The following is a 24079-nucleotide window of genomic DNA, read 5'->3' as shown; positions in this document are numbered from 1 at the left end:
GATTTTCTCTCCACAAGAGGATGACTGAGCTGAATAGGTTTTGGCATAATCAGTGACAGCTGAACTTCACAATTCCAGATATATTCATTGAATTTAAATTCACTAACTATGATGATGAGATTTGAACCCTTGCCCTCAATGTATAGCTGGCAGTCTCTGGATTTCTAGAGGTGTGCTATTGCTGTTACACCTGTGTCTCACCCCCTGGACCTGAAAAAGCATGTGAGGGAATAAATGATTAGGCTGATGGGGAAATAGGGGGAGTAGGGTAGAAAGATTGGTGCAGCTCAATTGGTCTTTGGATTTTTTGTGATTACACTTTGTTATTCATGTTTTTGACAGTGCAATTGCAAACTAACCAGTTAAAACAAAGTAACTTTCTCTAATCTGTGTAGATTTGTTGTTGGGTACTGAGAGTTTGTCATAAAGTATGCATTAGATCATGTTAATCCTGGAGCACACACAACACATGTCTTCATAGCATGATTCTCAAACATTTCTGTTTCAAATGGCACAACCAAATTGAAGAAAATTCTTGTCCTAATGACAGTACAATATTGAGAGGTTGAGACACTCAAGTGAGGTGGACCCTGTCATGTCATGTTTTGAAATCTCCAGGAACCCATCCAACTAGGGTGGCACCGTGGCACAGTGGTTAGCACTGCTGCCTCACAGCGCCAGAGACCCGGGTTCAATTCCCGCCTCAGGCAACTGACTATGTGGAGTTTGCATGTTCTCCCCGTGTTTGCGTGGGTTTCCTCCCACAGTCCAAAGATGTGCAGGTCAGGTGAATTGGCCATGCTAAATTGCCCGTAGTGTTAGGTAAGGGGTAAATGTAGGAGTATGGGTGGGTTGCGCCTCGGTGGGTTGGTGTGGACTTGTTGGGCCGAAGGGCCTGTTTCCACACTGTAATGTAATCTAAATCTAGGTTTGATAGTCAGAGTACACACTGTCAAGTAGTTATGTGAAGATAGTCATTCTTGGCTCATTTCCCTCTTAATAGAAGCATCAAGGTCACAAAGCACAATAACTGAAGGTGGGGGTTGGGGGTGGCGAGAAGGTGGGAGTAAATGCCACAGGAAATATGTGTGACAGTCACAGCAGGCTTTGTTCATTCATTCATGGGATATGGGTGCTGCTGGCAAGACTAGGAATTTACGTCTTTTTTTCATTGCCCTTGAAACAATGGTGGTGGTGAGCCACCGTCTTTAACCACTGCCATTCTTGGGTCAAGGAGGGGTGGTGTGTGTGTGTGTGTGTAGTTTCAACAGCTAACGAGGCAGAGAGGAATTGAATGGTGTTTTGGAGATGCAAGTAGGAGGTCCTAGGAAAGGAGTGGACTTGTGGACTGGGGCTGAGTGTGATGTCAAAGATTACAGACAACTTGGTTGAAATAACTGCACAGAGGCAGGCATCCTGTTCACCAAGTCACTCTTCATTTACACGTGCACAATACATCAACTCCGACCAGTCCCTAGACTGAGGAGACCTCCTGAATCTTCTATTTATATCTGTCAGCCAGGGCTCCCTGATTAGCCCAGGATAACACAACACAAACCTCAGTCACCCAGCTTTGTGGGTGAGGACTTGGTGGCCATGCTGGATGGGATAATGGAAAGGTGGGCCTTCTTTGTCCCCCAGGATCAGCAGTGGAGGCCAAGACACCAGACTCTTCCAACCTGATCTAATGTTGCCACCTCTGTATAGGCAGTCTCAGCTGTTTGGGAGGTGTCCAGTACTGTCCAAAGAACATCAATGTCCCTCTCCACCCTGCCCAGTATAGGTTCCACTATCTTCTCTCTGACACTTTATATCCTATCTCTGCTACTATATCCACCTTCCAATAAGAATCATGCTTTATCACTCTCACTATTGTCTTCAACATAGCATCCCTACAGTCTGGAAGAACCTTCAAGTCTGCACCGACCCTTCAAAGGGCATCCCACCTAGACGCAATTCCCCAGCCTATCCCCTTAAGCCCACATTTCCCTTGACCAATCCACCTAACCTGTAAATCTTTGCACTGTGGGAGCAAACCAGAGCAACCGGATTGGACCCACACAGGACAAGGAGAACGTGCAAACTCCACACAGTCACCCCAGGCTGGAATTGAAACCGGATCCCTGGCGCTGTGAGGCAACAGTGCTAACCATTGAGCCACTGTGCCATCCAACATCTTCTTTTATTCGTTCTCATTCACCCCTAACCCTAATGCTACCAACACTCCATGCCATTTGCGCTGCTCACTGACCCAATTGGGACACCTCTCTACCTGCACCAATAGGAACAGCTGTGCCACTCCCTTTCAACTCCTATAATAACCGCCTCTCTCTCATTCCATTTTATGGCAAGAAGAGTCAAGGTGGCTGGTGGACTCCTTGATATTTAACACTTCACTAACATGGTGGTGAGTCTGACGCTGACCATTCCAAGCAGCTGACTGGTCGTGTCCAAGTCCCTGGACGAGTATCAAAGGCTGCGCTGGACTAACTGCACCAGGACCCGCTAATGTATTCGCCTTGACCTTCCCAAGGTCTGCAGACAACTATGACTAGCTTTCTACTTTTGTGCTCTTGTCCAAACAATAAAACAGCACAAAAAGTACCATGTGCTTGGTGGCTATGGCTGAGGGGGCAATGTGAAAAAAGGCAAGACAAGCAAATGGAAGGCAAGGGATGCTGTGAACATCCAGTGGTGCTCAGAGTGAAAGCAAGTGAAGGTTCCAGAGATGTAATCAATGAGTTGGGTGTCTGTCCCTGAGTACACAATGTCCTTGCTGAACCAATACAATGAGGGTAACCAGTACAGCCCGAGGGGCAGCACTGAAGTACAGACACACCCTGTATGTGAATCAGAGGTGGACCACGAGGATTCTTGGAGGCTGGCACATGTCTGATGCCAAAGTCCATGTACATGGTGTGCACATAGCTGGTGCCCATGGAACATCCCTTCAGATGTTGGTGCCCAGCATCCAAAATGGAGATCCATTAGATCCACTGGAGATGAAGTCACCAGGTACACGTGCAGAGTTCCAAATCTCAAATCCTCAACATCCGGCTCTTTTGATGGTGTTTAGTAAAATAAGAAGATTACTGTTAATGTGGTGTTACAAACTTATTCTCCCTTCATTGGTAACTCAAACTACCTACTGGGAAACTCCTCACTGTTTGGCAAAAATATAGAAAGAGTGAGATGCTCCCTACATTGAGATGATCCTTGTCCAATTCTGCCACAAATCTCACTATGTTGCTCAGACCCATTTAAGATTTTGCCCTGTCACTCCTGATATTGACCTGAAGTGTAATGCTCACACATATACACATTGTACTCACCCGGCTAAACAGAGGAATCCCCATTGTGTGAGGATACAATATTACTGAGCCCTGATGCTACTCCTTAATGGCTGGGCCTTTGTCGCTGGTTGGGGCTCCCAGAGTCACTAACACTTGGTCTCTGTGGCTGCTGGCCCTGGTTCTGAGGGAACATTATCATTGGTCACATGATGCAGTCACAGGGAGGCCAAGGATCGAGGTAGGGCCCGGCGGTCACTCCCTCCCTCGGCCTGTGAGAGTAGTAGTAGCAGCGGCTCTGGGTTCAGTGCAAGTGGCCCCAGGGGCAAGGGTGGCTGAGAATCCAGAAACTGCGGTGCTCATCTTCAGCCTTGTCAGGCCATTGAGATTCCAAGCGTTATTTATTTGGTGATTAAGCACAGTAAATGTAATGGAGATGGAGAAAGTCTTATATGAATATTGGCATGTGATGTGTTACAGTTCATGAGTTATACCATTCATACAAGCATTACAGGTGGACCTGGGCAGAAAAGTGTACTGACCACACTTGTGGTTCTAACACAGTCTGCTGTAACATGTACAAGTCTAGAGGCATAATGGAAGGCTACCCTGCTTCTAAACCAAAAAGTTCAAGTCCTATTCAGAATAAGATGGCCAAGGAGAGATGCATCCATAATGCAGCGAAGCAGGTCAGGGATCAATTTGTAAATACTTACAGCCACGGCAAGTGCTAAGAGGAGGGAAGATTCCTGGTCAGCTGTGTGGTGGAATGAAATTAGACACGATCCATACAGGCAAGGGAAAGAATGCAAGTTGTCAGTGCAGCTCAGATTCTCAAGCTCATGGGAATCAGGGTGGTGCTGGCAGTAAGGTGGCTGATTCCACTCCTGACTGGATGGATCTGTGACCTGCCTCAACGGCTGACCCATGATTGAGATTGTTTTGCTGTGGGTCAGATCTGCTTTTGTTTCTAGAGCTGGAGAAGGTAACAAGTACTTTAAAAATAAAGTGACCGCTTCCTTTCTCTTTGCGATCGATGAAGGATCACTTTGTGTCTATTATGTATCTTGCTGTCTCTTCATTAATGCCAGATATAATTGTGGCTTTTGCAATTCAGGCTGACCTTGCAAGTGAGTTTTAACTGTGTTTTCCACACCTGAAAGCCAGACAAATTTGACAGTGTGTCCAAAGCAAGAAGCAGAAAGCTTTTAAGTAGCTTTAATGGCCGTTCATCTACACGATCCCCCAAGTCTTTGAGAGGCAGCAGGGCAACATTAAGTTAGTCCTTAAGCTTTACTTGTCAAAACAGCTCATTAAGCAGCAGGTTCACAAGCCAGTACATGGCATTATTACAATATGTATAATTACAGGGATAGTGGTAGGCTCATGATATCATTTCCTTCAACGAGAAAAAGAAATGACTCACCATCTCCGCTGAACTAAATTATAATTAACTTTCATATATTATTTTTATTCGTACCAGCAATAGAAGGAATAGGCAAGCCGACAAGTTTTGTAAGCAACAAGCTGATTTACACTCTCGAGATTGTGGATAGCCTGTTGACTATATGCGAGTCACAGAGAAACTCAAAATGTTTTTAAAGGAAAGGCGATGGAAATCAGGCTGCAGAGGGCGATAGTGATTGGAGGTCTACCAGTCTGTTCCTGGGGATGCATCCTACCCACATAAGGGGGTAGAAAGTAGCTAACGACCTCTCAAGCTAATGGCCACTAAAGTGCTATAGGACAAGCTATAAAAATGAGAGTTGGGTTTGTTTCCCAACTCGTAGCTGAGAGGAGAGAACCCTAGGTCCTTATTCATAAAATCCAGCACTACCACTCTATAACTCATGGCCAGAAGTTTTCTTTGTCTATTTATGAACCAATGGTATTTTCTGCTTATCAAGAGCATTCAGTGCAGGGAGATTAGATTACTTACAGTGTGGAAACAGGCCCTTCGGCCCAACAAGTCCACTCCGGCCTGCTGAAGCGCAACCCACCCAGACCCATCCCCTACACCTAACACTACGGGCAATTTTAGCATGGCCAATTCACCTAACCTGCACATTTTTGAACTGTGGGAGGAAACCGGAGCAAACCCATGCAGACAGGGGAGAATGTGCAAACTCCACACAGACAGTCGCCTGAGGCAGGAATTGAACCAGGTCTCTGGCACTGTGAGACAGCAGTGCTAAGCATTGTGCCACTGTGCGGCCCAAGTAGGTACAGTAAATCATAGAATCCCTACAGTGTGGAAAGAGGCCCTTTGGCCCAACAGGTCCACACTGACCCTCCAAAGAGATCCCACTCAAACCTATTCCCCAGAACTCTAAATTTACCCCGACTAATGCACCTAACCTACACATCCCTAAACACTCTGGGCAAATTAGCATGGTCAATTCTCCTAACCTGCACATCTTTGGATTTTGTGAGGAAACCAGAGCATCCGCAATGAACCCACAAAGACACAAGGAGAATGTCCGAACTCCATACTGACAGTCACCTGAGGCTGGAATCGAACCCAGGTCCTTGGCACTGTGAGGCAGCAGAGCTGATATCAGCCATCCAATGTCAGCTCACAAATAGAACCTCAACAAACCATTACTGTGTTGCCATTACCTCATTGTAGTCATAACAGCAGAAGACTTCAGAGGTTTTCTGTGACATTTCCCTTTCCTTTAATAGGTATTCTCTGAGTCAGATTGTCAATTTACTCACAAATTATCAACAGCTTTGTAGGTGGCAACCTGCAAGCAGCCAATAGAATCCTGATCATGGTTTAATTTAGTTTTGAAGCTTCAGAACCAGTCATGAAAAAAGAAAACGGTATTGCATTATCTGATCTAGTTTGAACCTTCAGTTCAGTGGGAAAAGGATGGACATTAACCACGAGTAAGCTGAGAGCACCCTCAATATATACGGGCAATGACAAATCCAAAGTCTTGGCTATCGAATCTTGAAAGAAGCCATTCATCCATCATGCCTTTCCTGGCTCTTTGAACAATCAATTCAATTAGTCCCATTCCCTTTGCATACTTCTCTTCTTTCTTTTCAAATATTTATCAAATTTCCTTTTGAATATTATTTCACTGCCCTTTCATACAAAGAGTTACAAGTACTAACATTTTACTGTGGAAAAATTGCATCTCATCTCTGGTTTTGACAATTAACTTAAAACCCTTTCCTTGGGTTAATTGATTCACCTGATATCAAAAAGAATCTCCCTTACTGCAGCGATCAAAGTTGTCATAGTTATGAGCATCTCAATTAAATCTCCTCTGAATTTTCCCTGCACAAATGAAAACAATTTCACTTTCCTTAATCTTACAAAATAACTGAAGCCCCACACGCACCTGCTGTCCTTGGTCGTCCACATGGTCATGCTTGTGGGTTTGGAAGGTACAATCTAAGGAACCTTGCTAAATTTCTACAGTGCATCTTGTAGATAGTACACATTGCTGCTACTGAGCATCAATGGTGGAAGTTGTAGATGTATGTGCCTGTGGTGTCAATCAATGGGCAACTTTGTCCTGTTGCTGTCAAGCTTCTTGAGTTTTGATAAAGTTGTAGTCATAGAGTCATAGAGATGTACAGCATGAAAACAGACCCTTGGGTCCAACCCATCCATACTGACCAGATATCCCAACCCAATCTAGTCCCACCTGCCAGCACCTGGCCCATATCCCTCCAAATCCTTCCTATTCATATACCCAACCAAATGCCTCTTAAATGTTGCAATTGTACCAGCCTCCACCATTTCCTCTGGCAGCTCATTCCATACACGTACCACCCTCTGCGTGAAAACGTTGCCCCTTACGTCTCTTTTATATCTTTCCCTCTCACCCTAAACCTACGCCCTCTAGTTCTAGACTCCCCAACCCCAGGGAAAAGACTTTGCCTATTTACCTTATCCATGCCCCTCAATTTTGTAAACGTCTATAAGGTCACCCCTCAGCCTCCGACGCTCCAGGTAAAACAGCCCTAGCCTGTTCAGCCTCTCCCTATAGCTCAAATCCTCCAACTTATCTGATTCTGTGCTGTGAACTTCGCCCAAACAGGTTCCTCCAAGATTAGTTGTGAAATTCACTGTTTGTTAATTTTCCCAGACCCACTCCAATGTCCAGCAATACGTGAATTCAAAACAGCAAAGGCAGTAACTGTGCAGGTTCTCTCTCTCTCTCTCTCTCTCCTGCAGTGTCCTTACCATGTGCTTCCTTTGTCTGCTCTTCTCCCTTTTAAAACTGCTGTTGTTTTGACTTCTTTTTTCAAAGTTCCAAAACAATGCAACAGCACAGTCTTCCAGACAAATGGAGAGTATTCCAGCACACTCCTGACTTGTGCCTATTGGATGGTGGACAAGTTTGAGGAATCAGGAAGTGAGTTACTTACTGCAGGAACCCTAGCTTCTGGCATGCTCTCACACAAGCAGAATTGTTGTAGCTAATCCAGTTCAGTTTCTAGTCAATGGTAACCTCCAGGATGTTGAGAGTGGGGGATTCAGTGATGGTAATGTCGTTGACTGTCAAGGGGAAATGGTTAGATTCTCTCTTGTTGGAGATGGTCATTACCTGTGTAGTGTGAATGTTACTTGCCAGTTATCAGCCCACACCTGGATATTCCACAGTTCCTAGTGCATTTAGACATGGAACTATTCCAGTACCTGAGGATTGATTAATGGTGCTGAACATTGTGAAATCATCAGCAAAATACCCACTTCGGATTTTAAAATGGGAGATGATCATTGATGAAGTAGCTGAAGATAGACAGGGACAATATCTGAGTACCCCGAGGAACACCTGCAGTAATGTCCTGCAGTTGAGAAGACTGATCTTCATTGGTCAGAATATTGAACATAAGAGTTGGGAAGTCATGTTGCGACTGTACAGGACATTGGTGAGATCACTTTTAGCGTACTGTGTATAGTTCTGGTCGCCCTGCTATAGGAAGGGTATTGCTAAATTGAAAAGGGTGCAGAAAAGATTTTCAGGATGTTACCGTGACTGGAGGATTTGAGTTATAAAGAGAGGCTGGATAGGCTAGGACCTTTTTCCCTTGAGTATAGGAGGTTGAGAGGTGACCTTATAGAGGTTTATTAAACTATAAGGGGCATAGATAACGGAAATAGCAAAGGTCTTTTCCATTGGGTCGGGGAGTTTAAAACTAGAGGGCATACTTTTAAGGTGAGAGGGGAAAGATTTAAAAGGGACCTGAGGGGCAACTTTTTCACACAGATGGTGGCTCGTATTTGGAATGAGCTGCCAGAGGAAGCGATTGTTGCAGGTACAGTTACAACATTTAAAAGACATTTGGACAGGAACAGGAATAGGCAAGGTTAACAGGATTATGGTGCAAAGACAGGCAAATAGAATGAGTTTAGTTTGGGAAACCAGGTCAACATGGATGAGTTGGACTGAAGTGTCTATTTCTGTGGTGTTTGACTCTATGACTTCCAATAACACATCCATCTTCCTTTATGTCAGGTACAACTTCAACCAGTGGAGAGTTTTCCCCTGAATCCCATTGACTCTAGTTTTGGTGCTTCAAGGCCAAAATTAGTCAAATGCAGCCTTGAAGCAAGGTCAGTAACTTTCATCTCTCGAATTCAACTCTTTTGTGCAGTTTGAGACAAGGCACTGAGTGGTCCTGACCGTAAACAAACTGACCCTCAGTGAATAGGTTAATCCTTTGCAAGTACTGCTTGATAGCACTGTTGATGACCTCGTCCATCAATTTACTGATGATCAACAATGGACTGATAAGGCAATACTTGGTCAGGTAGGAGATGTCTTGCGTTGTTTTACGGGCAGAATATGCCTAAGCAATTTGGAATAATTCCTGAGTTCAGGTAAAGCTATCACTCGAACAATACAAGTCTTCAGACACTGAGAATGCTTGTCAGAATTTGAAGTCCTCTAATAGATTTGTGGTGTATGCAATTTCCTATCCATTAAAGATACCAATGACATACCCAGGGTCACAATTCCTACATATGCCTGAATTTCAAGATGGATACATCCAGCTTACAAATCTCGGCTTTGGAGGCACTCATCATGAAAATATCCAATTGTGCAGATATTGATTTTACAGGTTCTGGCATCAAGTAGAAAGACATTCTCAATTGCACTAAGGTATCTCCCACCTTCGTCTGGCTCAATAGCAATCGTTGACTTGTATCAAACAGGTGATATTAATTCATGTCAGTTTTACACTCCCACCAAAGTCAAAACTACAGCCATGATGCAATTGAATAATGTCAGGCTTGAAGGAAACATAGCCAAAGTAACAAGTCTGGGATATAATTACCACTCCTCCTCCAGCTGAGTGCAGTAGCACTGACATTCCTTCTCGGAGGTTTGCCACTTCAAACAGCATCATGTAGGCAGTCACAAAGTTCATGGGGAAAGCAGCTGCTTCTGCAAAGCCCATCTCATCTGGGATCTTGTACACGAACTCCATTGGTGTGCAGACCACTTCACCCCAGGCAGTGTAATTGACAAACGCCATGACTCTGTCTCCGATCTGAAAACAGGTGAGAAAGAAGATAAACCAACCCGCACAGACGAGATGGCAGCAATGACATTAGCTTAATACAAAACTACTGTGATATCAGGGAGAAACTAATATTGAATTGGAGACAGGTATTTACCACAATTAACGTAGCACAAGAGCAATGAGAAAAATAATGCCATGGAAGTGGGATCAGCTCACAGGCCCAATTGTAATAATTCCTTGGTCTAAAGAGAAGTAGGCGAAATAATATGCATGCTCTGAATATTTCAACGTATTCTCAATTTGAAAATTTTTTATTAAATTGGAAAATTGCACACAACACTCTGCTCTTTAGGAATTGATGTGGAGGTGCTGGTGTTGGACTGGGATGGCAATAGACACCATGTTATAGTTCAACAGGTTTGTTTGAAATCACAAGCTTTTGGAGCACTTCAGGTGAAGTGGTCGGAAATGCACAGGCACAGAATTTATACATAGAGAGACTATTGCAAGATAATTCCAGATAAGAAGGACGACATAGAAAAACTAGGAAATTACAAAGCAATCAGCCTTACATGAGTAAAAAAAGTGGATAATTGATTCAAACTTGAATATAGACAGGTAAGAAGTAGTCTGTACTGATAGGAAGAAGTTGAGGACTGTAGATGCTGGAGATCAGAGCTTAAAAATGTGTTGCTGGAAATGAGGACTGTAGATGCTGGAGATCAGAGCTTAAAAATGTGTTGCTGGAAAAGCGCAGCAGGTCAGGCAGCATCAAAGGAGAAGTAGAATCGACGTTTCGGGCAATGTACTGATAGGAAGAAAAACTCCTCGAGGGGAAAAATCAATGTTAAGAAGGGTACATGAACAGAGGAATCTGAGGTACACATATACAAATCCCAAAGAGGGGCAACACAAATTAAAAAGGGCATAAGATGAGGAAGCAAAGCACCTGGAATTACTTTGCTAGGGATGGAATTACAAAGCAAAGGAATTATGTTGAACTTGCACAAAATCTTGGTAAGACTTTATTTGAACTACACTAGGTTCTGTCATAATGCACATTTCTTCAACGCGAATTGGTTACAAGACGATTGAAAACTTTAGACCATTATTTGTAGAATGCAAACTTTCCTTACGCTATAACCTGATTCAGGCCCCATTGCTTTAAATGATGCTGCTATTACATGGTTTTCTTATAATGTGAGATTGCACGGAAACAGAACTATCGCATTATATCAGAATAGACTGTAACCCAACCAGTGGGGGGCACGGTAGCTCAGTGGTTAGCACTGCTGCCTCACAGCACCAAGGACCCAGTTCAATCCCTGCCTTCAGCAACAGTCTGTGTGGTGTTTGCATATTCCCAAACCTCTCTGTTTGGGTTTCCTCCCACAATCCAAAGACATGTGGGCCAGGTAAACTGGCCTTGCTAAATTGCCCATAGTGTTGGGTGCATTAGTCAGGGGTAAATACAGGGTACAGGAATGAGTCTGGGTGGGTTGCCTTTTGGAGGGTCGCCTTTTGGAGGGTCTGTGTGGACTTGTTGGGCTGAAGGGCCTGTTTCAATACTGCAGGGAATCTAATCAGTCCTGTTTGATTATTATAAAAAGGATATAAAAGCTTGAGACAAGAAAAGACCAAGATGCGACCTCAGTTTTTTTTTTAATGACAACACAATGGTTTGATTGGAATGATGAGATGGTGCTCGCTCACAGGCATTACCATAACTACTGGCCCACAGATAAGAAAGTCACTGATAAATCCAATGGGAATTCAGGCAAAATTGTTTGTTTTACACAAAGAATGTGGAGCTCACTGTGGAGCAGCTGAGCTGTGAATAATGTAGATGTATTTAAGGAGAACCTAGTTGAGCAGACACAAGACAAAAATTTCAAAGTGACATGAAGAATGGTGGGAGGAGACTCATCTAGAGCATAAACATCAGTGTGGACCTGTTGGGTTGAACAGCCTGTTTCTGTGCCGTAAGTCGCCTGTCATTCTGGCCTCTTATCACTCTTGGTTATTATTTTAATACTTAATACTACTTTTATCTTCATGCTCAATTGTGAGTCAGGGGCACATACTTTTTTGTTGCTTAGGTCCTGAACTCTGGCTTGTCCTCCCTCAACCTCTTCATCTCTTTCTCTTTCTTTAAGATACAGCCAACCTTTAGTCAGTGATCTTACTATATACTATGTTTTTTTAAAATCAGTTGTGGGATGAGGATGTCACTGGCAAGGCAACTTTTATTGTCCATTCCTAATTACCCAAAGGGCAGTTAACAGTCAACCACATTGTTGTGGGTGTGGAGTCTCATGTAGGCCAGACCAGGTAAAGGATAGCAGTTTCCTTCCCTGAAGGACGTTAGCAAACCAGATGGATTTTTCCTGACAACCAGCAATGGCTTCATGGTCATCAGAACTCTTATTTCCAGATTCTTATTGAATTCAAATTCCACCATCTGCCATTGCAGGATTCAAAACCAGATTAATAATCCAGCGATAATACCATCAGGCCAGGATAGTTTAGCAGGATTAGATTAGATTACTTAGTGTGGAAACAGGCCCTTCGGCCCAACAAGTCCACACCGCCCCGCCGAAGCGCAACCCACCCATACCCCTACATTTACCCCTTACCTAACACTACGGGCAATTTAGCGTGGCCAATTTACCTGACCTGCACATCTTTGGACTGTGGGAGGAAACCGGAGCACCAGGAGGAAACCCACGCCGACACGGGGAGAACGTGCAAACTCCACATAGTCAGCCACCTGAGGTGGGAATTGAACTAGAGTCTGTGGCGCTGTGAGGCAGCAGTGCTAACCACTGTGCCACCGTGCCGCCCAGTTATAGAGATGTACAGCATGGAAACAGACCCTTTGGTCCAACCTGTCCATGCTGACCAGATATAAATCTATGCCCTCTAGTTCTGGACTCCCCGACGCCAGGGAAAAGACTTTGTCTATTTATCCTATCCATGCCCCCCATAACTTTGCAAACCTCTATAAGGTCACCCCTCAGCCTCCGACGCTCCAGGGAAAACAGCCCCAACCTGTTCAGCCTCTACCTACAGCTCAAATCCTCCAACCCTGGCAACATCCTTGCAAATCTTTTCTGAACCCTTTCCGATAGGAAAGAGACAGAATTGCATGCAATATTCCAACAGTGGCCTAACCAATGTCCTGTACAGCCAGTTGCCCTGTCAGTGTAAAGGATGGGTGGAGGGAGTGAGTCCTGCCCCATTTCAGCCCATGTCCTACAGCCACTCAATAGCCAACAATCTGGGGCTAGGTGGGGGCATGTTTGGGACCCAAGGGGGCGCCAGTTTGCCCAGGAAGTGATGACGGGCTTGAGACATGACATGGGTCTCTCCTGCCATTCTGTAAACTCAAGTGGCAGCTGGCATGAGCCCTTAAGAGATAAGCCAGTGTCTTCTGGACCTCAATTGGATCACAGGCTGGCATGCCTCTGAATGGCACCTCCAGCTCCTGTTAAAACTGTAGTCAGGGCAGGGGCAGGGGCAGGCAGGTGGATGGTGGGCATTACATCCACCTGCCAGCCCAACACCTCCAGGAGATGAAGGCGGGAGGGACACCATAACATCCAAACCTTATGCATCCTTCAATGGCGTAGAGTCAATTATTCCACTCTTTGTCAACAACTTCTCAATGTTTTACTAGATTATAGGAAGTGTCTAAATGAAAGCTGTTTTCTTATAATTTGCTCCCCAGGCAATGACTTGCATGTTGGGCTACATTCTTCATGCAAATATTTAGATGGATTTGCTGCTACATTCAAGTGTGCAGCTGTGTTTTAGTAAAACATGACAGTCTGAGAAAATGGCTTGACAACTGGGATCTGTAATGATTTTCTGAGTGCAGTTAATTTTATTTTAACAAGATCAGTTAAAATAGATAGTGGGTGGTCAAAACCAGCTATTGCTTTCCAATCAAGCAGCCTAGGTCGGGTGAAAGGAACAATGGACTAAGATCGGATGGTGAAGAGAGGAGTTAGAGCTAGTGTGGAAGGAAGGTGATAGAGAATGACTTGAGTAAAGGGGCTCTGAGTGGGGCAGGATAAAGTACTTCAGCAGGGTCGAGAAGGACTTAAAGAGATTTATTGAAGGTAGGTTGGGAAAATGTATTAGTGAGGTGAGTACAAGGACTAAATAAATACAAGAACTGCGGATGCTGTAAATCAAAGATGAAAAATAGAAATTGCTGGAAAAACTCAGCAGATCTGGCAGCATCTGGGGAGAGAAATCAGAGTTACTGTTTTGGGTTGAGTTGAAGGATCACTAGACCCGAAACATTAACTCTGATTTCTCTCCCCAGATGCTACCAAACCTGCTGAGCTTTTCCAGCAAATTCTATTTTTGTTTCTGAGTACAGTTTAAGGACTGATGTTTACAACTGTCTGCAAGAGTTTTAATCATTCCAAACGTAGTGTTGCAAAAGAAAGTTTAAAAAATATTGAAGGCACCCTTTTCTTTGTTTAAATCTCATTACAATCAGTAAAGACCCATCTGGTGGATTCATCTTTTTACAAATACAACTGAACTCTGACCTTACGAAAATTATAGGTTGTGACTATAATACTTGGCAAGAGTTGCCAAACTGTTTTGTACTGAGGCACTCTTAAATGCTCAAACTGTAAATTTGGCCCAATTTTCTCACAACACAAAAGTTGCCATTTATTAAGTTGCATAATAGCCAACATCTGAGGACGTAGATCAAAAGGCAATGGTGTGTTAGCAGCATGATAATAAGGATAGCTCACTTTCAACCATGATCTCATTGAATAATGGAGTAGGCTTAATAGATAGGCAAACTCACAGAGCTGTTAGGGAGCAAAGTAGAAGACTTTAATCCAGCAACAGTGAAAGAATGGCAGGGTGTATATGCCATGGAATGGACTGTGTAGATCATGGTGCTGCCACTTATCCACTTCCCTTGTCCTTTAAGATTGCAGAGTTTGCAGGTTTGATAGGAGCCTTGGTGAGTTGCCGCAGTGAATCTTATAGATGGTACTCATTGCTGCGACTGTGCTTCAGCGGTGAGGGACTGAATGTTTAAGGTGGTAGATGGAGTGCCAAACAAAGAGCTGCTGTGCCACTGCTACTAGGCTCACTGCGACAATTAACCAATTCAACTTTGACAGCTTCATCCAAATCCATGACCCCCTACTCCCTGGAAGGACAAGTACACCACCACCCAGTAAGTTACCCTTTCAGACACAAACAACCCAACTTGGAATTGTATCACTGTTCCTTCACTGTCAGTGGGTCATAGTCCTGGAACTTCCTCCCTAATAATGCTATATCCCTATCCCTCCACAGACTGCAGTGATTCAAGGAGTTAGCTCACTAGCACCTTCTCAAGGGCAACTAAGAATGAGCAATAAATGCAATCTAGACAGTACTGTCCACTTCCCAGGAGAAAGTATTTTAAAATGTGTTAAGATCTTAGGATTTAAGATTTTAACATCTTTTAATGCTTTAAGAAAGAGTAAGAAATAGTGTGATAAATTTTGACGAGGTAAAGAAAAAGATAAAGAAAGAGTACATGGGAGTTTACAAGGAACAGAGGTAAAGACAAGGGACACAGTAATATTGATGCAAAAAAATTGACAATACCAACCTCAAAGCCTTTTGTGTTGTCACCCAAGCCTTCCACAATGCCAGAGCATTCAAAGCCAGGAACCAATGGTGTCTTTGGTGGGTTTTCAATATTGCCCTGTCGAACCATCAAGTCAATGAAATTCAAGCCACTGAAAAGAAAAATGATCAAGTTAGAAGAATAGTAATTGACTAAATGCAAACATCCTATAGACTATGAAGGAATAGACAGTTGCATGTATACGTTTACTAATGCAGCTAAGTTTGATGGCAAGTAGATAGTGTAGATATGACAAAATAATGGGACATTGAAAAATGAAGTGAGTGGGGATGTTGTGTACAATGAAGTTCAGTGTATGAATGTGTAATGTCAATCTCTTTACAACTCAGTAGATCAGGCTAGTTTGTAAAAGATGGGAATCTAAGAACTGGAGATGAGCACAGAGATGTGGGGATATAAATAAATACATCACTAAAAGCTAATGGAGAGTCACAGCAGCTAATGTGTGGCTAGCAGTTTCAAAGACTCACAACCCTCTATGAGAAGAAATTCCTCCTGAGACAGTGCCCTCTGGACTCTCCCATAAGGGAAGCATCCTCTTCGCATTTACCCCTCACTTCAGGTGGGGATGGATAGTAAATGCTGGCCCAGCTAGTAATGCTCACATCCCATATACAATTTAAAATAGATCCATCCTCAATACCTGTCCTGCTGTCTTCAAGTGTCTACAGATACGTCCTCTAATCCTCTGTACTTCTTAGGGTCCTAACATTCAACTCCCTTGCTATGCTAGTCATCCCAAAAATGCATCACCTCAGGCTTTTCCAGATGAAATTCCATTTGCCATTGTTCTTCCTGTCCAACAAGCCCATCTACATCAGCCTGTAGTCTCAGGCTTTCCTCCTTGCTACCTGCCACACCACCAATCTTCTTGTCATCTGTGAATGTACAGATCAAACCTCTTACAGCCACGTCTAGATCAGGTAAGCTGTGAAGGATCCAGCAATTAACTGTTTGGCATACCTTGGGACACCCACTTCCAGTTACAAAAACAATCTTCATCCATCACCTTCTGCCTCCTCCCACTAGCCAATATTTGTTCCAATTTGCCAAATTGCCTTTGATCATTTGTGCTCTTAACTTCGTGAGCAGTTTCCCATACAAGACGTTGTTAAAAGCTTTAGTGAGGTCCATGTAGACTACATTAAGTGCACTGCCTGCACTCAGGTAACTCCACATATCTACACACCTTCTCAAAAACTCAATCTCCCCCTAACAAAGACATGGTGACGAACCTTGATTAATCCTTGTTTCCCAAGTGGAAATTAATTTTTCCCTCAGATGGTTTTCAATAGTTTGTCTAACACAGATGTTGGAATCATTGGTTCCATGGTTTATTCCTACCCACTTTTTAAATAAAGGTCACACATTAGCTGCCTTCCAGTCCCCTGGCACCTCTCCTCTGGCACCTCTCCTGAGGCCAGAGAGCATTTGAAAATTATTATCAGAGCCTCTGTAATCTCCTCCCTTGCCTCCCACAGCAGATTGGGATACATCTCAACATCATTTCAATGTATCCCAAAAACATTCCTGTCTGAGATGTGGTAAGTCAACATACACCAGGAATTAATCCCCAGAATTTCTTGCAATTAGTCCAAATTACAGGCTGAATTGAATTTATCTCCAATTAATAAAATCATAGAACCCCCACAGTGTGGAAAGAGGCCATTCAGCCCATATAATTCCCATTGACCCTTTAAAAGAAACCTACCCAAACCCCTATTTATCCCTGACCCACACCCCTATCAAAATCCCATAATTATCCTGGCCATTTCACCTAACCTGTACATCTTTGAACTGTGGGAGGAAAGCAGAGCACCTGAAGGAAACCCACACATACACAGGGATAATGTGCAAAAGCCACACAGACAGTCACCCAAGGCTGGAATTGATTCTGAGTCCCTGTCGCTGTGAAACATCAGTGCTAACCACTGAGCTGCCATGCCACAGCAAATATATCTGGAATTGAAAACTAGTCTTAGTAACTGTGACAATGAGACTATATAGGATTGTATAAGAACTCATCTGGTTCGCTGACATAGTTTAGGGAAGGAAATCTGCCAACTTTACCTGGTCTGATCTAAATGTGACTACAGACCTCACGGTACTGTGGTCAACTCTTAACTACCCTCTGGCCAATTAGAGGTGGGTGTTAAATGATGGTCTAGCCAGCAATGCCTACATGCAATGAACAAATAAAGAATAATATTCATTGAGCCATAGAATAAGCAAGAATAAAAGTCAAACCGCATATTCTCATGGAGCAGAGACAATATTTTGCAGCACATTGTGATTTATTTACTAAAAATATCAAGATATTACAGCCAGCAAATTTCCATTAAGCTAAAGGCTACTTGGAATACTCTACTAATGACAGGGGGTTTCTCCTAGTAACAGGAGAGCTCCTAGTTAATTTCACCCAGCATATATTGAGGGGTAAATCTTCCTATTCTTGAGTGGTTGAAGTGTAGGGAAATATTTGAAAATTTCCCATGGAGGTGTGCGATCTTTTCTGACTGGTGTTCCTCCATTTACTTTCCACAAAATAAAACTAAGGATTCCAGGCACTGGATCAAGAAAGTGCATGTGAAATTGAGATAATAGTTTAGAGAGTTATTCTGAGCATCAGAATCCTGATTCATTCCTTTGTGATTGAAATCAGAGTAGAAATTAGTCTCAGCCAGGAGCTAATTGACTCAAAGTCAATTCCCTCTATTTTAATAGAATTACCAATGCTCGACTTTACAATTACAAGGCAGGGACTGGTTCCGAGGAAGAGTCATATATTAAACTCAAAACATTAACTCTGCTTTTCTTTTCACAGATGCTACCAGTCATGCTGTGTTTCTCCAGCATTTTTTGTTATTATTTCAGATATCCAGCATCTATAATAATTGGCTTTTATGCAAGGCAGGGGCATTTGGTACAAGTACAATTGTAAGTTAATATCGCTAATTGTCATTTCACTCAACAATTGCACACAAGCCTATTCAATGAGATCACATGTTCCATATTTTGTTTCAGATAGGCATTATCCTCTGTGCACTTGCACTATAGTCTAAATATACTAACTCATATATAATGATGTGCATTAACTGTGTGAAACGAAGTAAAACATAAGTTTGGGAATATTTTGTTTCTCATTGCTGTTTGATGTTGCTTGTACATCAGAGAACAGACAGGCAGCCTGAGTTTACTGTAATCAAACTGTCAATCCCATTTCCAACAGTGATGATGTAATTAAGCCTACCTTCCCATTGAAACAGTTAATTCCTCCCAATGTTTTGTTTGACTATCCATTATCACTACAGGAAACATAATAGGAAATTCTTCTCCATAATTACACAAAATATGAGTTAAACAAACCATTTGTTTGAGGTTTTTTTGTTGTCTTTCCCTTGTCTGGTAATACAAGATCTAACAACACAAGCAATGTCTTTTAGATTAGGAATGTCCTGATGCAGAAGAGTAATAGATGCTAATTACTGACAGGAGAAGATTCAGGGAGATGACCTTCAACAGTTTAACTTGTCACTCTTGAGATAGCTTTGCAAGACAGAAAATTAAGGAATGGGATTGATCAAGGAACTAAGAAACAATCTCCTCTGGTAGGAGGAATCCAACTCTTACAATTCCAGTCCTAGAGTCAGCACTGCTGCCTCACAGTGCCAGTGTCCCAGGTTTGATTCTAGCCTCAGGCGACTGTCTGTGTGGAGTTTGCACGTTCTCCTCATGTCAGCGTGGGTTTCCTCAGAGTGCTCCAGTTTTCTCCCACAGTCCAAAGTTGTGCAGGTTAGGTGAACTGGCCATGCTAAATTGCCCATAGTGTAGGTGCATTAGTCAGAGGGGAAATGGGTCTAGGTGGGTTACTCTTCAGACGTTCGGTGTGGACTGGTTGGGCCTGTTTCCACATTGTAGAGAATGTAATCTAATCTAATCTTGGAGATGAATAGCATGGAAAGAGACCCTTTGGTCCAACTCGTCCATGCCGACCAGATATCCTAATCTAATCCAGTCCACTTGCTAGCATTTAGCTAATATCCCTGTAAACCCTTCCCATTCATATACCCATCCAGATGCCTTTTAAATGCTGCAATTGTACCAGCCTCCACCACTTCCTCTGGCAGCTCATTCCATACATGCACCATCCTCTGCATGAAAAAGTTGCCCCTTAGGTCTCTTTTATATCTTTCCCCTCTCATCCTTAACCTATGCCCTCTAGCTCTGGACTCCCCCACCCAGGGTAAAGATTTTGTCTATTTTTCCTATCCATGCCCTTCATGATTTTATAAACCTCTATAAGGTCACCCCTCAGCCTCTGATGCTCCAGGGAAAACAGCCCCAGCCTGTTCAGCCTCTCCCAATAGTTCAAATCCTCCAACCCTGGCAGCATCCTTGTAAATTTTTTCTGAACTCTTTCAAGTTTCACAATATCCTTCCAATAGGAAGGAGACCAGAATCGGATGCAATATTCCAAAAGTGGCCTAAGCAAGGTCCTGGACAGCAACAACATGACCTCCCAGCTCCTATACTGACCAATAAAGGAAAGTTTACCAAATGCCTTTTTCTCTATCCTACCTACCTGCGACTCCACTATCAAGGAATTCACGTGTGCTGAAAAACCAAAGCTCACTCAAAGAGTTCGTGGAGATCTGTAACTGTTGTTCTTGCATGTCTCTGACCCTTCATTCCTCAGAGGATGTGGGCATTACTGTCCATGCCAGCATTTATTGTCCCTCCCATATTGTATCTGAACTGAGTGGTTCAGCCATTTCAGAATCAATCACACTGTGGCCATGGAGTCACATGTAGACCCAACCATGTAAGTTTGCAAGATTTCCTTCCCTGAAGGATATTACTGAGCCAGTTGAGTTTTTAAACAATAGTCAGTGAAAGCTCATAGTCACCATCACTGAGACTAGCTTTCAATTCCAGATTTACAAACTGAATTCAAACTCTATCAGGTTCCCTGATGGGATTTGAACTCCTAACTGCACAGCATTAACCTTGATGTTTAGACTACAAGGCCAGTGACAAAACTACAATGCCCCCAGCTACCCATTAACAGTAGATGCGAACATGTTAAATTTTCAAGAGAGTGAATAGATTTTTGTTAGGTAAGGATACTAACGGATATGGATTCTTTTTTCCCTAATCAGAGTTGCTATAACACACTGCTGGAGCAGATATCCCTGGAAACCAGGCCATCTGGCTCAGAGGTGGGGTCACTACAACTGTGCCACAAGAACTCACACAAAGTATACAGATGAAAATCAGCCAACAGTTTGGTGCTGGAAAAGGTCATGCAGCATCCAAGGAACAGGAGAATCGGCATTTCGGGCATAAGCCCTTCATCAGGAATGAGGCTTGTGGACCGGGGAGGGGGCTGGGAGATAAATGTATGGGGAGTGGGACTGGGGAGAAGGTAGCTGGGAATGTCATAGGTGAATGAAGGTGGGGGAGTAGGTGATAGGTTGAAGGGGAGGGTGGAGCAGATAGATGGGAATAGTAATGGACAGGTCAAGACGGCAGTGCTGAGTTAGAGGCTTGGGACTGGGATAATGTAGGGGGAGGGGAAATGAGGAAACTAATGAAATCCACATTGATCCCCTGTGGATGCAAGGTCCCAAGGCAGAATATGAGGTGTTCTTCCTCCAGGCAACAGGTGGTAAGGGTTTGGCAATGGAGGAGGCCTAGCACCCGCATGTCCTTGGCGGAGTGGGAGGGGGAGTTGGAGTGTTTGGCCATGGAGTGGTGTGGTTAGTTGGTGTGGTTGTCCCAGAGATATTCTCTGAAACCATCCGCAAGTTACCGTTCTGTCTCCCCGATGTGCAGGAGACCACACTGGGTGCAATGGATACAGTAGATGACATTGGTGGTACAGGTAAATTTCTGTCCAATGTGGAAGGATCCTTTGGGGCACAGGATTTGCACTTCCTGCGGTGGCAGGGGAAGGTGCCAGGTGTAGGGTGTGGGCTGGTGGGGGCATGGCTCTGACTGGGGAGTCGAGGAGGGGATGGTCTCTCCGGAAGGCTGATAGGGGTTGGGATGGAAATACATCTCTGGTGGTGGGGTCCATTTGTAGGTGGTGGGAGTGGCAGAGGACGATGCAATGTATATTGAAGTTGGTGGGATGAAAGGCTCCCCCCAGCCCCACCCCCCTGTCATTTATGTCTCAGACCTCCGGCCCACAAGCCTCATTCCTGATGAAGGGCTTATGCTTATGATTTTCCTGCTCCTCGGATGCTGTCTGACCTGCTGTGCTTTTCCTGCACCACTCTGTCAGCTGACTTTCATTTGTATTCTTCTGGCACAGTGGTAGTATCCCCACCTCTGAACCAGATGGCCTGGTTTCCAGTGATATCTGCTCCAGCAGTGTGTTATAGCAACTCCGATTAGGGAAAAAAAAATCCATATTCTTTGTTACCCTTACCTAACAAAAATCTATTCACTCTTGAAAATTTAACATGTTAGCATCCACAGTTAATGGGTAGCTGGGGGCATTGTGCTTTTGTCACTGGCCTTGTAGTTCCATCTTATTGTGTTGGGAGGGGTGGAGTTCGAAGGCGGAGGTGCGGGAAATGGAGGAGATGCACTGGAGGGCATTGTTGACCCGTGGGAGGGGAATCAGCCATGTGGAGTTAAGGTCTAGAGCAGTCATGATCAGAGTGAAATGACCTACTCCTGTTGCTAATGTTCTGTAACAAAAATTCAGGGAGAAAATTCCATTCTCTATGGAATTAAATGATGGAGTGAGGGGAGCAGGATATGTCAAGAAGGTCATGGTCTGTGCACAAAGGGAAAATAAGGCAGCAAGGACAGAACACAGATACAGCGTCTGCAGGACAATGGTTAGGCGGACAGATGATACCAGGTCCATGACCCCCAACAAACCACCCTCCCGTCCTGGCACCCTCCCCTGCCACCGCAGGAATTGCAAAACCTGCACCCACACCTCCTCCCTCACCACATCCAAGGCCCCAAAGTAGTCTTCCACATCCATCAAAGTTTCACCTGCACATCCACCAATGTAATTTATTGTATTCATTGCTCCCGATGGGGAGACTGGACGCCTCCTTGCAGAGCACTTCAGGGAACATCTCCAGGACACCCACACCAATCCACCGTCCCGTGGCCCAACATTTCAACTCCCCCTCTGCCGAGGACATGCAGGTCCTGGGCCTCCTCCACGGCTGCTCTCTCACCACCTGACACCTGGAGGAAGAACGCCTTGTCTTCCGCCTTGGACCACCTATTGTACTCTTTGCTACCTTCTCTCCAGCTCCACCCGCCCCACCCCCATTTATCTCTCCACCCTAGAGGCTTTCTGCCTCTATTCCTGAAGAAGGGCTTTTGCCTGAAACATTGATTTTCCTGCTCCTCAGATGCTGCCTGACCTGCTGTGCTTTTCCAGCACCACTCTGATCTAAACTTTGGTTTCCAGCATCTGCAGTCCTCACTTTTGCCTAGATGATACCGCACTTATATCATGGAACCATGATTACTGCCATAAGGTTCCACCAATAAAGTAAATTTATACATAGAATCTGGGAGCAGGGGTAGGCCATTCGGCCCTTCAAGCTTGCTCTGCCATTCAATACAATTTCTCATGGCTGATTCGCTGTGCATTTGCACTGTAACCTAAATATACTAACTCATAAATAAAGAAATGCACCAACAGTATGAAAGGATATAAAATGTAAGCTTCTGAGTATTTTGTTTCTCACTGCTGTTTGATTGGTACATCTTCCCATTTTCTTCCCATACCCTTTGATGACTTTAAAATGTGAAAATATATCTGGCTCTTTCTTGAATATAATCAGTGACTTGGCCTCCATAATCTTCGGTGCTAGAAAATTGCACAGGTTCACTAAACTTTGAGTGAAAGAACTTTATCTCATCTCAGTCCTGAAAGGTCTACCACGTATCCTGAGACAGTGTGCCCTTGTTCTCGACTCCTCAACCAGGCAAAACATACTCACTGCATCTAGTTTATCCAACATATGTATGTGTTTCCAGCAAATTCACTGTCACCTTTCTGAACTGTAGTGAATACAGGCCCAATCAAACCAATCTCTCCCTCCATGGCAAATATATCCTTTCTTATGCAGGAAGACAAGACTGCACACAATACCCCAGATGAGGTCTCACCAAGGCTGTGTAGGACTACAATAAAACATTCCTGCTTCGGATCTCAAATCCTGTTACACTGAAGACCGATATACAATTTGCCTTCCTAATGTTTCTGCACCTGTCCATCGACTTTCATTGATTGGTGTACAAGGACACCCAGACCCCTTTGTACTTCCCAGTATATCACCATTTAAATAATAGTCTTATTTTCTGATTTTCACACCAAAATGTATCACTTCACATTTAGTCACGTTTTGCTGCATCTGCCATCTGTTTGCTAATCGTTCAACTTGTCCAAGTCACCTTGAAGGCTCTTTGCATCCCTCTCATAACTCTCAATCCCACACAATCTTCGTATTGTCAGCAAACTTAGAAATGTTGTAATTCCATTCCACATTCAGGTCATTTATATATATATTTTGTGACTAGCTGGGGCCCAATCTCTGTCCCTTGTGGTACCCAACTAGTCACTCCTGCCACTCGGAAA

At 43.9% G+C, this 24079-nt stretch overlaps 1 protein-coding gene across 1 annotated transcript in view; it reads right to left on the bottom strand.

Moving 5' to 3' along the window:
• The window catches only part of LOC122558222 (synaptic vesicle membrane protein VAT-1 homolog-like), a 194980-nt gene that overhangs the window by 152050 nt on the left and 18851 nt on the right, over positions 1-24079 (bottom strand). The window contains exons 2-3 of the mRNA XM_043706556.1: positions 15421-15550; positions 9594-9809 (exon numbers count right to left, since the gene is read on the bottom strand). Of these exons, the coding sequence (XP_043562491.1) occupies positions 9594-9809; positions 15421-15550 (346 nt within the window). The remainder of the gene's footprint in view (positions 1-9593; positions 9810-15420; positions 15551-24079) is intronic.

The sequence above is a fragment of the Chiloscyllium plagiosum genome, chromosome 17 (assembly GCF_004010195.1).
Source record: "Chiloscyllium plagiosum isolate BGI_BamShark_2017 chromosome 17, ASM401019v2, whole genome shotgun sequence".
NCBI lineage: Eukaryota > Metazoa > Chordata > Chondrichthyes > Orectolobiformes > Hemiscylliidae > Chiloscyllium > Chiloscyllium plagiosum.
Note: the sequence above shows the minus strand (reverse complement) of the source record. Positions and strands in the feature narration are given on the sequence as shown.